The sequence below is a fragment of the Triticum aestivum genome, chromosome 5B, assembly GCF_018294505.1.
Source record: "Triticum aestivum cultivar Chinese Spring chromosome 5B, IWGSC CS RefSeq v2.1, whole genome shotgun sequence".
NCBI lineage: Eukaryota > Viridiplantae > Streptophyta > Magnoliopsida > Poales > Poaceae > Triticum > Triticum aestivum.
The window spans coordinates 371,721,628-371,738,265 of NC_057807.1; the positions used below are offsets into that span (position 1 = coordinate 371,721,628).

The following is a 16,638-nucleotide window of genomic DNA, read 5'->3' on the forward strand; positions in this document are numbered from 1 at the left end:
TAAGTCGAAGTCTGTGATCAATTCAACCCAACGTCTCTGCCTGAGATTCAAATCCGGTTGGGTGAAAATGTACTTCAGACTTTGGTGATCAGTGAATATTTCGCAACGATTACCGAGGAGGTAATGTCGCCAGGTCTTAAGTGCATAGACTACGGCTGCAAGCTCTAGATCATGAGTAGGATAATTCTCCTCATGTGGGTGCAATTGCCGCGAGGCGTAAGCAATTACGTGTCGATCTTGCATGAGAATGCAACCTAGTCCTTGTCGCGAGGCGTCGCAGTAGATAACAAAGTCCTTGGAGAAGTCTGGCGGTACCAGTACGGGAGCAGAGGTCAGGCGTCTTTTCAGTTCCTGAAAGCTGTGCTCACATTGTGGAGTCCATTCGAACTTCTTATCTTTCTTGAGGAGTTCGGTTAGAGGTTTGGCAACCTTGGAGAAGTTCTCGACAAAGCGACGGCAATAGCTCGCTAAGCCTAGAAAACTCCGAACTTGCTTGACCGATTCAGGTGGAGTCCAATTAAGGACGGCTTGAACTCGCTCAGGGTTGACAGCAATACCTTTACCAGATATTACATGACCCAGATAGGTCACTTCTGACAACCAGAATTCACATTTAGAAAATTTGGCATAAAGGCGATGCTCTCGAAGTTTCTTCAACACTAGCCTTAGATGTTCGGCATGTTCTTCCTCGTTCTTGGAGTAGATGAGTATATCATCGAGATAAACTACGACGAATTTATCCAAATACTCCATGAAGATTGAGTTCATTAACCGAGAAAAGGTGGCTGGAGCGTTGGTTAAACCGAAGGACATGACGGTGTACTCGTATTGGCCATAACGAGTAACAAAGGCCGTTTTAGGAATGTCCCCGTTTCTGATTTTGATTTGATGGTAGCCCAACCTCAAATCCATCTTGGAGAAGACTGAGGATCCAGCGAGCTGATCATACAGGTCGTTGATCCTGGGAAGAGGATATTTGTTCTTGATTGTGACCAAGTTGACAGGTCGGTAATCTACAACCATCCGGTCCGTACCATCCTTCTTCTTGACGAATAGGACGGGGCAAGCCCACGGAGATGAACTAGGGCGGATGAAACCTTTTTTCAAGGACCCATCGAGTTGTTTCTTAAGCTCGGCTAGCTCTAGTGGTGCCATCTTATAGGGTCTTCTAGCAATCGGAACGGTTCCTGGAATGAGGTCTATTACGAACTCAACATCCCTGTCAGGTGGAACACCGGGCAATTCCTCTGGAAAGACATCCGGGAAGTCACGGACTACCGGAACGTCCTCAAGGTCTGGCAAGGGGCTGGCGTTAAGAGAAAATAATTGTCGCTTGGCTATTCGGGTCAAGACATTGACTACCTTCCCCGAAGGATGGGTGAGTTGAACAGTCCTAGAGAAGCAATCAATTTTGGCTTGATGAGCTGACATCCAGTCCATACCCAAAATAATATTAATATCTGAAGATTTAAGGGCTATCAAAGATGCGAGAAAAACAAGTCTGTCGACTTGGATTTCATTTCCATGGCTTACTCTAGAAGTTTGCCATTTGGATCCCGGAGTTTGAATTACCATAGAGGTTGGCATATCACCGAATGCGACATTATGCAAGCGAGCATAGTTTTCAGATATAAAAGAATGAGAGGCTCCTGTATCGAAAAGAACAGATGCCGGGTGGCAATTTACAAGAAGCGTACCGAGAACGACGTTGGAATTCTCTTGAGCTTCTTCGGCAGAGATACAGTTGACATGGCCACGTGGAGCGGTGACCGGTTTAGCATGAAACACTTTTCCTGTCGGCTTGCCACGGCCAGCAGCTTTAGCAGACTGATTTGGGTTGGTCTGGGGACACTCACGCATATAGTGACCAGATTCCCCACACTTGAAACAAGTCACGGAACTGGTACGTGGAGGAGCATTGTTAGATGGACCCCCATAGGGCTTGGCCGGTGCAGACTGTTGAACAGGGCGAGGTGCCTGGAAAGATGGCCTCGGTGTGAACCTGGGTGGCAGGGCGGTGTTGGGTACCCACACGCGGCGCTTCTGAGGACCAGCACCGGATGAGGAACCCATGTCACGGCCATGCTTGCGTGTTGCGTCATAATCAGTCTGACCAGTTTCAGCACTGATGGCTTTGTTGACAAGTTTCGAAAAAGATGTGCACTCATGCAGACGGAGGTCGCGGCGAAGCTCAGGACTAAGGCCCTTACGGAACCTTGCTTACTTCTTGGCGTCAGTAGACACTTCCTCAGTTGCATATCGGGCGAGATTACCAAACTCCCTGCTATAGGCATCCACAGAAAGTCGGCCTTGGGTGAAACTGCAAAATTCTTCACGTTTACGGTCCATGAGACCCTCCGGAATGTGATGTTCACGGAAAGCCTCGCTGAACTCAGCCCAAGTAGTGACATGGCCCGCTGGGCGCATAGCTCCATAATTCTCCCACCATAGACTGGCGGGGCCTTCAAGATGATATGCAGCAAAGGTGACCTTGTCAGCCTCCGCTACCAGCGCGGAACGCAGTTTGTGAGAGATACTGCGAAGCCAGTCATCAGCGTCGAGAGGCTCGACGGAGTGGTGGAACGTGGGTGGGTGTAATTTGATAAAATCACTGAGTGACACCACGTTAGTCCTCTGATGGTGTGCTGTATTCTGTTCAATACGCTCCAACAAACGGTTGGTCTCCCGCTTGTTTCTCTCAGCTTCCATCATAACCTCGGCTAGTGAAGGGGGATGAGGCAGATTTGCATCCCTGACTTCACTGCCTTCGGTCTGCTCTTGAGGAGCAGGGTTAGTGCGCGTGTTGACCATCCTAGGTAAACAAGACAATGATTTAGTCAGAATGATAAAATTCCGACATAGGATATAAAATGTAAGGAATAACTCGAAATGCAAGATGATCATCCGTATGACATGGTAAAATACAGAAACTGCTTCTTTTATTCCATCGTCATACACACCATACAAGATTTAGTACAAGACCAAACAAAGTACTATTACGATGAGAAAAGGATTACATCTCATCGGAGGCATTCCAAGCTCCTATACATTATTTGTCTACACCTCCGGAAAGGTACAAACTAGGTCATATCCCACGAGTCACGCAGGACGATAGACGACACGACTAGGGCGAACTAGTGATACTACTGCTAACTCAGACCGATCCGTAGTAGTCCTCGTAAAAGTCACCTCCATAGCCTGGAAGTTCAACATGATCATCCGGAAACAGACGGTCTCGCGGAGCTTGTGGACCATAGGGGCTAGGATGAGGCCTTGGACCAACAAACGGTGGCCTGCGGGGACCGCGAGGTGGGGTGATGCCTCCTACATCACGCCAAACCATCACGTCTGGCAGAGCAGATCTCACAGGATAGAGATCGCGCATATCTGAGAATCCAGCTTGCACCGCCGGTGCGAACCGAGTCAAAGTGGCCCAGTGGTCAGCACGGGTATTGAAGAGCTCTAACCTTAAGGCCCGATTTTCACGGTCCTTATCCTCGAGCATCTCAGCAGTGGTGCGAGTCCGTGAATCCTCCTGAGCGGAGTCAGCATAGATAGCCTGGAGATATCCTTGTGCTCCCGGAAGTGATCCTGGCATATACCGGAAATCAGAGTCCCGAAATAAACCAGATCTGACTCGCATAATGGTCATCATAGAGTAGGCGGCGTCCTGCACAGCCATCTCAATAGTAACCCCGAGTCCATAGGAGCAGTGAAGAGGCTCGGTGGATCCAGGATAAGATGGAAATATCCTGACAGTGCAGAGATACTGGCTTTGATTAAAGTCTCGGAATTGCTCTTCGACCGTGTACTCGGGATACCAGCGGTATCCAGCCTCAGTCATTACCCTGACCAACTTAGCAGTATGGCCGGGTACATCTAGACATCGAGTCAGGCGAACCACTTGATTGAGGTCGCGAGTGGCCATCTGAAAGCATAATCATAATGCAAAGGCATTAGAATTTCTAACAAAATTTCGGCAGCATAACAGCTGTAAATGCTCAGAAAGGATTTTGAGACATTTGACAAAGGATTCCGTACACACTCAACATCATCATATCAAAGTTCTGAAACCATTCTAACAACATAACGTGGTAGAAGAACTGAACTAGGCTTGTAACTATCAAACTTATAAGGTACTATTGATTAGTAACTCGTGATCCTGATAGAGAGAACAGATCCTAATTCCTTAACCCCCGGTGGAAGAATGGACTGACTCAGATCAGAAAGTCATAAGGTATAAGGAGTAAAAAGAGCCTTACATTCCAACCCACAAACAATTCCCCTACATATAACTAAAGAATTTCTAGACTCAACATCGACCAGTTTGGCTTGGAGAACCTACAGGCAGTCCGGCTCTGATGCCAACGCTGTCAGGACCCCGACTCGATGTCACATCGATCTAGCCGGTAACACCTCATATCACTTTGCTGCCTCACGCACGGTATCCCCACGGGTGTCGCCTTACCTTTGCCCGGGACCGTTTGCGCCTTTTGGCTCACGTATATGATAGTGTCGCTAGCATCCATATGATAAGGAGCCCGGGCTGACATGGCTAGTCGTAAACCCAAAGTGGCACAGACTTACAGGGACAGGCATCCATGACCCAGCTTCGAACGTGTCGGTCATCAGCAAGTGGGTCCGGGCTGTAGCACTGGGCTAGCAGGACTCCGGTAAACCGGGCTGTAGCGGGCTAACAGGACTCCGGTACTCAAAGCGTGACATTTCCCCGAAGGGACAGACACCGGAACGAAGAAGGACACATGCCGGCCAGCCTAAGTGTTTCAGAGCAGTAGCAAGCTACCATGGCTCAGCGGTAACACTAGGAGACATTTCCCGGTAAGAGAGGCTACTAAAGATAAACAACTAGATAGTCAGATCCCACACATACCAAGCATTTCAATCATACACACAATATGCTCGATATGTGCAAATACAACGAAGCATCACAACATGACTCTACGACACAAGTACTTTATTTAAGGCTCAGGGAGCCATACATATCATACACAAAGGTACGGGTCTCACGACCCAACATACAAGTCATACAGTCATACAAGCCAACAGCGGAAGTAACTTGTCTGAGTACAGACAACTAGTAAAATAAAAGAGGCTTGGAAAGCCTAGCTATACTACGTGGTCCATCACAAGCTCAGGGTCACCACCTGGGTCTTTAGCCTACTCGTTGATGTCAACGTCTACATAGAACCCATCAGAAGGGGTTGCAGCGTCTTCTGTAAAAATGTAGATTATAGCAACATGAATACAAAGGTACTCAGCAAGACTTACATCAGATCCTACATACATGCATAGTATCAATAAGGGTTGGTGGAGTTATTGCAGCAAGCCAGCTTTGACTCTTGGCTAGGCTATCCTACGATACTCCAACTTGAAATGGTTTTGCGCACACGAGTCCACTACTCACCACTTCAATACACTACCGAGGATCCACCTCCGTCTTCCTACGGAAGAGCCATCCTCGGCACTCACACTTATCTTGAGGCTTTTAGTAATTTCCATTTACTTGTCTATGAACTGTATAGGCAACCAAGTAGTCCTTTACCGCGGACGCGGCTATTCGAATAGATCATGATAATCCTGCAGGGGTGTACTTCTTCATACATGTTTCCACCACTTAGCGTCTGCACACGACATGTGCTCGGCAGACTTCAAGCGAAAGCCGACGTGGGTGTAGACCACGACCTACCTAAACACTTAAGCCTCTAGTCCAGGTTTATCGCCTATTCAGGTTCCATCCGCAGGGAGTCCGGCCGAGGTTTCCCATACGGCCCCGAACGATGTGAACAGGGTTCCCGAGATACCTAACGGGTATTCGGTACACCGTGCCACGTACCTACCGCATCACAGCCCACCCCTATGGTCAGCGCTGTCCACGGCCTCCAGTAGACTACAAACACCAGAAACTACTTGCAACTCCTGGACAGAGAGCTAGGGTGAATAAGAAGTCGAGCGGGGTCATATTTTAGGGCCCAATGCATGGTAGTAGCTGTATCTTAAATCACACATACAGATCTCAGTGCTTAAGGTCAGCTTCAATGAAACAACCCACCATGTACTCCTACATGGCCCCTCATCGATACCTTTACCAAATCCTGTTCACCACACCACTCTCATTACCGACATAATCATTTCACTCTAGCCCATCACCCAGATGAACCAGACCTGACACGACTCTAAGCATAGCAGGCATAGCAAGGTAGGAACAACACATACATATGGCTCAATCAACTCCTACACATGCTAGTGGGTTTCATCTAGTTACTGTGGCAGTGACAGGTCATGCAGAGGAAATGGGTTCAACTACCGTAGCACACAGCAGTTTGAAACGCGTTGTCTTAATGCAGTAAAAGAGAGCAGGAGCGAGAACATGGGATTGTATCGATATGATCAAATGGTTGGTTGCTTGCCTGATGGTTCGATGCACTGATACGGTTCTTCGTTAGGGTAATCACGGTACTCCTCGGGGGCAGAACCTGTCGCAAAGGCACCGATACACAAGCATCACCAAACAATGTGCAACAATATGATGCATGCATGAAACATGGCAATATGAGTGTGTTGGGCTAATGCAACTAAAACCAGAAGGGTTTGAACAAATTTGAATCAAAGATTCAAATTTCAAACTCAAACATGGCCTCTTTAAGTGCTTTTCCTTGTTCTGCTTGAAACATCAATTTAACTTGTTTGATCATGCATGAAAATAGTACAGATGGATAGATTGGATTTTTCTGATCATTTTTCATATATAATTTGTCCAATTTGGAGTTACAGAATAAAAGTTATGAATTTTTGAAGTTTAAATAATATTCTGGAATTTCCTGATTTAAATTAAATCCAGAAATATAATTATTGCGCCAGCATGACGTCAGCATGACGTCAGTGGTCAACTGCGGCTGGCTGAGGTCAAACCTGACGTGTGGGGCCCACACGTCAGTGACAGGGGGGGTTAAACAGGATTAAATTAATCCTAATTAGGGATTAGTGGCGCTGGGGCCCACTGTCAGTGTCAGGGGGGGTTGACTAACAGTAGTTAGCGCTAATCTAACCACCTGGCCGACAGGGCCCACGCGTCAGTGACCCTGGGGGGTCAAACCCTAGGTCGGACAAGTCAAACCCCACCGGCGACATGACGCCGGCGAGGTCCGAGACGGCGGCGAAAGTGCTTTTTGCCATTCCGGCAACCAAATGGACGGCGGAAGGCATCTACGTGTTGCTGAGGTTGAGCCGCGACTATTGGTGGTGGTGGTTGGGCTCGGGGTGGCCGGAGTTGACGGCGGCGAGCTCGGCTGCGGCGGCCGGAGTTCGGGTGCGGTCGGGATCGATGTTGCAGAGGGTTTGGGGAGGCGTTAGTGTGTGCTGCGTGATCCTAGTGAGGTGTAGAGCACGATAGTGTGCTCGGTTGGGTGCTACGGTGACCGTGGCCACGACGGCGACATCGCCGGCGGCGTGGAGCTCTCGGCCAAGGTGGGGCTAGGGCCTAGAGGTCGGGAGAGACCAGGGGAGAAGGGGGAAACGATCCGGGGGCTCACCGCGGAGCTGCAGGGATGGTTAGGGGGCTCGGGGACGCGCTGGAGACGATGAATTCGACGGCGACGATGGTCGGAGCCCGAAGAGGGGAACGGCGACGTGGCGGCGATGCAGGGCTTCCGGAGAGCTGTGGAGCGGTGGGGAGGAAGAGGGGGTCGTGGCGGAGCTTCTGAGCTAGTCGGGGGAGCGAGGGGTGGCCGGAGACGGCTGCTGTGGCGAACGGCGGCGACGGTGGTGTTCGGCCGTGAGAGAGAGAGAGGGAGCAGCACGGGAGAGAGAGGGATAAGGCCAGGGGATCGGGGCGGCACCAAGAAGAAACGCCGCGGCGTCGCGCTGGCGGGGGAGGCAGGCAGACGAGCTGGTGGCGTGGCGCTCCGGCCGTGCGCGCGCGCCGGCCACACGCCTGGCCGACTGGCGCCAGGAGGACGACGGTGGTGGTGGGCTGGGCTGGCTTGCTGGGCCGGCCAGCTGGCTGGGCCGCACAGGGAGGAGCCCAGGTAAGCTCCTCCTGTTATTTCTTTTTTGTTTTCTAATTTCTGACATTTGTTTTGATTTAAATAATATATTAAATCATTTATTTAACTTATGCCAATTTTTGCAGGGGCTAGATATATTATTCCAGAGCTCCTTTATAATTGGCATAATATTTGGACATATATTAATATATATAATTAATATATTTCCAATGCAAATATTTATGCATCAATTCCAAAAGCCCAAAATAAATACCTATGAGCTCCTAAAAATATTGGTTTGATTTTTATCTCTGTCCAATATTTTCAGAGAGCCACATGAGCATTTTCTTGGACCCTTTTGGAGAAATTTTTATTTGGATCATTTTCAAAATGATTCTGAGCGTTTCACAGATCCCCAATTCAAATTAAATGGAAAATTAAACATGATGCACACACTCTAATGCATGACCAGCTAGGGTGTGACAACTCAATGCCACATCGATCTAGCATGTAACACCTCATATCACTTTGCGGCCTCACGCACGGCATCCCCACGGGTGTCGTCTTACCTTTTCCCGGGACCGTTTGCGCCTTTTGGCTCACGTATATGATAGTGTCGCTAGCATCCATATGAAAAGGAGCCCGGGCTGACATGACTAGTCGTAAACCCAAAGTGGCACAGACTTACAGGGACAGGCATCCATGACCCAGCTTCGAACGTGTCGGTCATCAGCAAGTGGGTCCGGGCTGTAGCACTGGGCTAGCAGGACTCCGGTAAACCGGGCTGTAGCGGGCTAACAGGACTCCGGTACTCAAAGCGTGACATTTCCCCGAAGGGACAGACACAGGAACGAAGAAGGACACATGCCGGCCAGCCTAAGTGTTCCAGAGCAGTAGCAAGCTACCATGGCTCAGCGGTAACACTAGGAGACATTTCCCGGTAAGAGAGGCTACTAAAGATAAACAACTAGATAGTCAAATCCCACACATACCAAGCATTTCAATCATACACACAATATGCTCGATATGTGCAAATACAACGAAGCATCACAACATGACTCTATGACACAAGTACTTTATTTAAGGCTCAGTGAGCCATACATAACATACACAAAGGTATGGGTCTCACGACCCCACATACAAGTCATACAGTCATACAAGCCAGCAGCGGAAATAACTTGTCTGGGTACAGACAACTAGTAAAATAAAAGAGGCTTGGAAAGCCTAGCTATACTACGTGGTCCTTCACAAGCTCAGGGTCACCACCTGGGTCTTAGCCTACTCGTTGATGTCAACGTCTACATAGAACCCATCAGAAGGGGTTGCAGCGTCTTCTGTAAAAAATGTAGATTATAGCAACATGAGTACAAAGGTACTCAGCAAGACTTACATCAGATCCTACATACATGCATAGTATCAAGAAGGGTTGGTGGAGTTATTGCAGCAAGCCAGCTTTGACTCTTGGCTAGACTATCCTACGATACTCCAACTTGAAATAGTTTTGCGCACACGAGTCCACTATTCACCACTTCAATACACTACCGAGGATCCACCTCCGTCTTCCTACGGAAGAGCCATCCTCGGCACTCACACTTATCTTGAGGCTTTTAGTAGTTTCCATTTACTTGTCTATGAACTGTATAGGCAACCAAGTAGTCCTTTACCGCGGACGCGGCTATTCGAATAGATCATGTTAACCCTGCAGGGGTGTACTTCTTCATACATGTTTCCACCACTTAGCGTCTGCACACGTCATGTGCTCGGCAGACTTCAAGCGAAAGCCGACGTGGGTGTAGACCACGACCTACCTAAACACTTAAGCCTCTAGTCCAGGTTTATCGCCTATTCAGGTTCCATCCGCAGGGAGTCCGGCCGAGGTTTCCCATACGGCCCCGAACGATGTGAACAGGGTTCCCGAGATACCTAATGGGTATTCGGTACACCGTGCCACGTACCTACCGCATCACAGCCCACCCCTACGGTCAGCGCTGTCCACGGCCTCCAGTAGGCTACAAACACCAGAAACTACTTGCAACTCCTGGACAGAGAGCTAGGGTGAATAAGAAGTCGAGCGGGGTCATATTTCAGGGCCCAATGCATGGTAGTAGCTGTATCTTAAATCACACATACAGATCTCAGTGCTTAAGGTCGGCTTCAATGAAACAACCCACCATGTACTCCTACATGGCCCCTCATCGATACCTTTACCAAATCGTGTTCACCACACCACTCTCATTACCGACATAATCATTTCACTCTAGCCCATCACCCAGATGAACCAGACCTGACACGACTCTAAGCATAGCAGGCATAGCAAGGTAGGAACAACACATACATATGGCTCAATCAACTCCTACACATGCTAGTGGGTTTCATCTAGTTACTGTGGCAATGATAGGTCATGCAGAGGAAATGGGTTCAACTACCGTAGCACACAGCAGTTTGAAACACGTTGTCTTAATGCAGTAAAAGAGAGCAGGAGCGAGAACATGGGATTGTATCGATATGATCAAATGGTTGGTTGCTTGCCTGATGGTTCGATGCACTGATACGGTTCTTCGTTAGGGTAATCACGGTACTCCTCGGGGGCAGAACCTGTCGCAAAGGCACCGATACACAAGCATCACCAAACAATGTGCAACAATATGATGCATGCATGAAACATGGCAATATGAGTGTGTTGGGCTAATGCAACTAAAACCAGAAGGGTTTGAACAAATTTGAATCAAAGATTCAAATTTCAAACTCAAACATGGCCTCTTTAAGTGCTTTTCCTTGTTCTTCTTGAAACATCAATTTAACTTGTTTGATCATGCATGAAAATAGTACAGATGGATAGATTGGATTTTTCTGATCATTTTTCATATATAATTTGTCCAATTTGGAGTTACAGAATAAAAGTTATGAATTTTTGAAGTTTAAATAATATTCTGGAATTTCCTGATTTAAATTAAATCCAGAAATATAATTATTGCGCCAGCATGACGTCAGCATGACGTCAGTGGTCAACTGCGACTGGCTGAGGTCAAACCTGACGTGTGGGGCCCACACGTCAGTGACAGGGGGTTTTTAACAGGTTTAAATTAATCTTAATTAGGGATTAGTGGCGCTGGGGCCCACTGTCAGTGTCAGGGGGGTTGACTAACAGTAGTTAGCGCTAATCTAACCACCTGGCCGACAGGGCCCACGCGTCAGTGACCCTGGGGGGTCAAACCCCAGGTCGGACAAGTCAAACCCCACCGGCGACATGACGCCGGCGAGGTCCGAGACGGCGGCGAAAGTGCTTTTTGCCATTCCGGCAACCAAATGGACGGCGGAAGGCATCTACGTGTTGCTGAGGATGAGCCGCGACTATTGGTGGTGGTGGTTGGGCTCGGGGTGGCTGGAGTTGACGGCGGCGAGCTCGGCTGCGGCGGCCGGAGCTCGGGTGCGGTCGGAATCGGCGTTGCAGGGCGTTAGAAGAGGTGTTGGTGCGTGCTACGTGCTCCTGGTGAGGTGTGGAGCAGGATGGTGTGCTCGGTTGGGCGCTACGGCGACCGTGGCCACGACGGCGACATCGCCGGCGGCGTGGAGCTCTCGGCCAAGGTGGGGCTAGGGCCTAGAGGTCGAAAGAGACCAGGGGAGAAGGGGGAAACGATCCGGGGCCTCACTGCGGTTGCAGTGGGCGTCGAAGCGGGCTCGGGGACGCGCCGGAGACGACGAATTCGACGGCGACGATGATCGGAGTCCGAAGAGGGGAACGGCGATGTGGCGGCGATGCAGGGCTTCCGGGGAGCTGTGGAGCGGTGGGGAGGAAGAGGGGGTCGTGGCGGAGCTTCTGAGCTAGTCGGGGGAGCGAGGGGTGGCCGGAGACGGCTGCTGTGGCGAACGGCGGCGACGGGGGTGTTCGGCCGTGTGAGAGAGAGAGCGAGGGGAGGAGAGGAGAGCCGGGGGAGAGTGAGAGAGAGCAGGGGGAGAGGCGTGGCGTCGTCCAGGGCATCGAGCGAGGAGGGGAGGGCAGGCAAGCAGGCGAGCAGGTGGCGTGGCGCGGTGGCGCGCGCGCGCGCCGGCCACACTCCCCTCCCTCTGTCTGGACGAAGACGACAGAGGAGGGAGGTGGGCTGGGCTGGCTGCTGGCTGGGCCAGCCAGCTGGCTGGGCCGCACAGTGGAGGAGCCCAGGTAAGCTCCTCCTGTCATTTCCTTTTCTGTTTTTTAATTTCTGACATTTGTTTTGATTTAAATAATATATTAAATCATTTATTTAACTTATGCCAATTTTTGCAGGAGCTATTTATATTATTCCAGAGCTCTTTTATAATTGGCATAATATTTGGGCATATATTAATATATATAATTAATATATTTCCAATGCAAATATTTATGCATTAATTCCAGATGCCCAAAATAAATGTCCATGAGCCACTAAAAATATTGGTTTGATTTTTATCTCTGTCCAATATTTTCAGAGAGCAACATGAGCATTTTCTTGGACCCTTTTGGAGAAATTTTTATTTGGGTCATTTTCAAAATGGTTCTGAGGGTTTCACAGATCCCCATTTCAAGTTTCTGATGAAAGAGTAAACATGATGCAACACTCTAATGCATGACTAGCTAGGATGTGACAGAAACGCGCGCAACACATGCCATCCGACGTGTTGTTGGGCGCACACAACCTGTTCGACGGAATGCTGGCCTCCGGCGATGACGACTACACGCAAAACATCATCTTCAAGGGTGGTGCACAAGCCGCTGGCGGCTGGCTATGATCCCGACGAGACACAAAGCTAGGATGGCCGAGGGTCATTCACGTCGTCCACCTTTGATCAAGATCAGGTCGCCTTCATGCATGATCAGGTCGGCGTGGACCTGGATGGCTTCCCGCTCGACCACGAGTTTCTAGAGGACTACGGTCTCGAGGAAGAGGATGAGTTGGACATCGAAGGGGAGCCTTTGTTCGAGGACGAGCTCGCCAACCAAGCCGCCGGGGGAAAGCCGAAGCGCAAGAGTAGGCGGACCAAGGCAGCCGAGGACAAGCTTCTTTGTTAGTGTTGGAGGGACATTGGGCAAGACCCCAGGACTGGCGCCGAACAAAAGGCATCAACCTTTTGGACTCGTATCCATCGTGAGTTCCATGAGTGCAAGAAGTTTCCACCATACCAAATGCAAAGCATGCGCGCATGGGTGTCCATTTCGAAGCGTTGGAAGGTGATCCAACAAGAGTGCAACAAGTTTTGTGCCACTCTTGAGAGCGTCAAGGCACGCCCCGTGAGCGGCATGCAAGATATGGTATGCTGGCAAGCGGCCCTCTTTTGTGACATTCCGTTTATGCTTGCATGTCCATTTCCATATCCATTTGCCAATATGCTTGCATGCAATTAGTTTGTAGGCATTCCAAGCTTTGGAGGCATTCAAGGTCCAACACGATGGCAAGTGCTTCAACCTCTTCCATTGTTGGAGGATCATCAAAGACGAGAAGAAGTTCAAGGCGCAATATGCCGCCCTCAAGTCGCGTGGGGGGAAGAAGGCCGAGGAGGAAGACGGCGAGAAGCCACGGCCGCGGGGGAAGGCCAACTCCAAGAAGGAGGACAAGCAGGATGCGACGTCGAACCCTTGATCGCAAGCGTGGAGGGCATGATGACCAAGAAGGACTTGAGGGAGGAGGAGTGCCGGCGATACAAGGAAGAACAAATGAACGCCTTCATGGAGATCCAAAGAAGGTGGTTTGACATGGAGGTGGAGAAGCAAGCAAGATGCTTGAGATGGAGGCGGAGAAGCAAGCCAAGATGCTAGAGATCGAGGCCACCAACGCCAAGACCAAGGCGAAAGAAGTGGCTCTCGCGAGCATGATGACGGGGGTGGAGATCATGAAGGTGCACCTAAACACCGTGTCGCCAAGGAAGAGGCCGTGGTTCGAGAAGATGCAGGCCGGCATGCTCAAGTTTGACGACAAGTGATCTATGGAGGCGAGCGCCATTTTTTTGTATGCCGGCAAGTGTGCTGGCATGACCACGACCGCGATGGCATGGTCGAACTCTCCCGCCCCTTTTTTGTGTGCTGACATGTGTGCTGGCCGCAGGCAAGTGCGCCAGCTGAACTGTGTGCTGTTTTTCTGAAGCTGGCATTGTATGCTGGCACTGGCATGGTGCCAGCACGAACTTCGGGCGACGACATGGCCACTGCCATGATCTATGGCCGCGGGCCTTTTTCGAAATTTGCGTGCGGACATGAAATGGGTCACCACCGTTGAGCGCACTGCCTACCCAAATCTTAAAGAGGGCGGACACCGAACGGGCGGCCGACCCAAACGGATAAAAAACGGAATTGGGTCGACGCATTGGAGTTGCTCTTATTGCCTTTTTCAGTCACCCACAAGTTGCACACTGAGCGACAAACCAACAAAACTTGCACTAGATCACCATCTGCTTTGTGAAGTATAAAGGGCAGGGCCATAAAAAGGGCTAAAGCCTAAAAGGACTCAGCAAGTTCGGTGCTGAAAGAATATGCTAAGGCTATCCCCTTCCAGCAAGCCTACAAAAAGACCAACGCTCCCTCTCAAGCTAATCCATTGTACCATTACATCTCGCGCTATCACCATCTGAGAGCCAGCCTCCTAGCATCGATTTGCCATGGTCTTCATCTTCATCCTCTGCTCTCAAATATGTCCGAGAAGCCGCGGATGATGGGCAGAACGCCGTGCTGAAAAGCCTCAAGCTCGTAGGGCAACCAAGCATCTTTGGCAGATATTACAGCATCTCCTGAGCTCATCTCTATTTTTTTCATGTAAACTTCTATGTTGGAGAGTTATTGGTTACCTGTTGGTTAAACTAGTAGTACTGTTTGTATGTTCATTTCCCTCCCCTTTGTGTTGTTGAGCACTTGAGCGTATGAAGACTGTTGGTACTTAGTAGTGATACTTGTTTTCAGTCAATTCAAGAACTCTGTTTCTCGTGTGCTGCTTGGGCTCTGCATAATATTTTTAGTGGCATTTCATTAACAATCATCAGGAAAGGTAAGCCACTATGGCAGTATCATATATCTGCCTCTCTATGCAAAACATGACTAAAACTGTTGCTTAAAACTGGTAGAGCATCAACAATCACGACTGTCCAATTTTGATCCCCAAACGTGATTGTAGATGCTCCCATTGTTCTCTGAATGTTTACTTCTGAAATTGTACACACTGTGGGTATGTATAGGCTCATCTCATCTCATGGCTGGCTATTGAATGAAGCATTATAAAACAGAGTCTAGACATCCATTAAGCGCAATGCAGAATTCTGACAGCAACCACCAACCAAACTTTTCACTAACAAGGAGAAAAATTCAGGACAAGTTTGGACTATCATGTCCAAGTTTATTCTCACATACCTACTTTTCATGACTAACAAGGAGAGGAATTCAGCCAGCAACCACCAACCAAACTGACCTGAAATCCTGAACCGAACACGGGCCAGGCCAGGTCCTACTCGGCGGCCTTAGGCTTGGAGAACTCGGAGATGCCGCTCCCCTCGATCCACTTCTCCCAGTTCCTCCCGTCCGCCTTCCTGTACTCGACGTGCGCCAGGGTGCCGGGGTCGACGCAGGCCGCGGTGATGGCGACGCCGTCGGGGTTGGACCTCGGGATGTAGAAGGAGGTGATCCCGCACACCTTGCAGAAGGTGTGCTTGGCCGTGTGGGTGCCGAAGGTGTAGGTGGTGAGGAAGTCGCCGGCGCCGGGCTGGAGCGCGAACTTGTCCTTGGGCACGACGAAGTGGGTGTTCCCCCGCATGGAGCAGTCGGAGCAGTTGCAGACCCACGCCACCACGCTCGCCGGCGCCTCCACCTGCCACCGCACGCGCCGGCAGTGGCACCCGCCGCTGTGGACGACCTCCGGCTCCGAGCTCATCGTGGGCTTTGGGTTGTTGCCCGGTTGGTCTTCTTGGGCAGAGAGGGAATGGGGGATATGGATGGGCTCTTGCTCGAGAGAAAGAAAGGAGGAGATGCTGGGAACAGGCGTAGAAACTTGTCGCTCGTCGGGTTCACTGGTTTGTTTAGCTGCGCCGGGCTGATGCTACGTGCTCCTCGCAAAGCTAGACACTCATCAGCGGTGACACGTACCCCTCAGAAAAAATAATCAGCGGTGACACGACCGAAGCGGCGCGGAAAGCGGGGTGCAAGGTGCCGGCTGCGGCTGGCCAGCGACCAATGGGCCCGGTAGAGTAGTGGCCCAGTTGGCCGAAGGTTCCGTGAAAGAGGCCCCTCGACTGCTCTGCTCCCTGATCCAAAAAAAAGAAAACTGCTCTGCTCCCTGTCTCAGACACCAGTTCCATTAGTGAATCGCAGTTGAAGTATATGCTTTACATTTACAGTAGGCCGTCATGTTAGGTAAGATCTTTCCTGTGATCTGTTTTCGTCCTTGTAATATTACCGACGGTTTAATAAAGCTTCGTGAGATGATTTAATTTTTTTAGTGAATCACATGTGCGAAATCCTAGCTGGCCGGAAGCCGGTGGTGTTTAAATCATTTTGTTAGAGCCAGAGCAATGGAAAAAGAGAGATGGTCGTGCAACACATGGTACATTGACTACCTGGGGTTACACAACTTATATACAGAGTCCTCAACTAACTAACTCAAGGCTAGCCTAAAGACTAGGAAACTGAATACACACAACACAC

General features: G+C 49.9%; 1 protein-coding gene across 2 annotated transcripts; it reads right to left on the minus strand.

Moving 5' to 3' along the window:
* Positions 1-9,292: 9,292 nt before the first annotated feature.
* Positions 9,293-16,023, minus strand: LOC123111910 (centromere protein V). 2 transcript variants are annotated; one of them, XM_044532789.1, is made up of 2 exons: positions 15,410-16,023; positions 9,293-9,337 (listed from the first exon to the last, which is right to left on the minus strand). In XM_044532789.1, the coding sequence occupies exon 1, from the start codon at positions 15,866-15,868 to the stop codon at positions 15,446-15,448; it is 423 nt and encodes a 140-aa protein (XP_044388724.1). In that variant the 5' UTR covers positions 15,869-16,023; the 3' UTR covers positions 9,293-9,337; positions 15,410-15,445. The 2 variants fall into 2 exon arrangements, with proteins under 2 accessions (XP_044388724.1, XP_044388725.1); XM_044532790.1 differs by lacking the exon at positions 9,293-9,337 and adding an exon at positions 14,367-14,946.
* Positions 16,024-16,638: the final 615 nt, after the last annotated feature.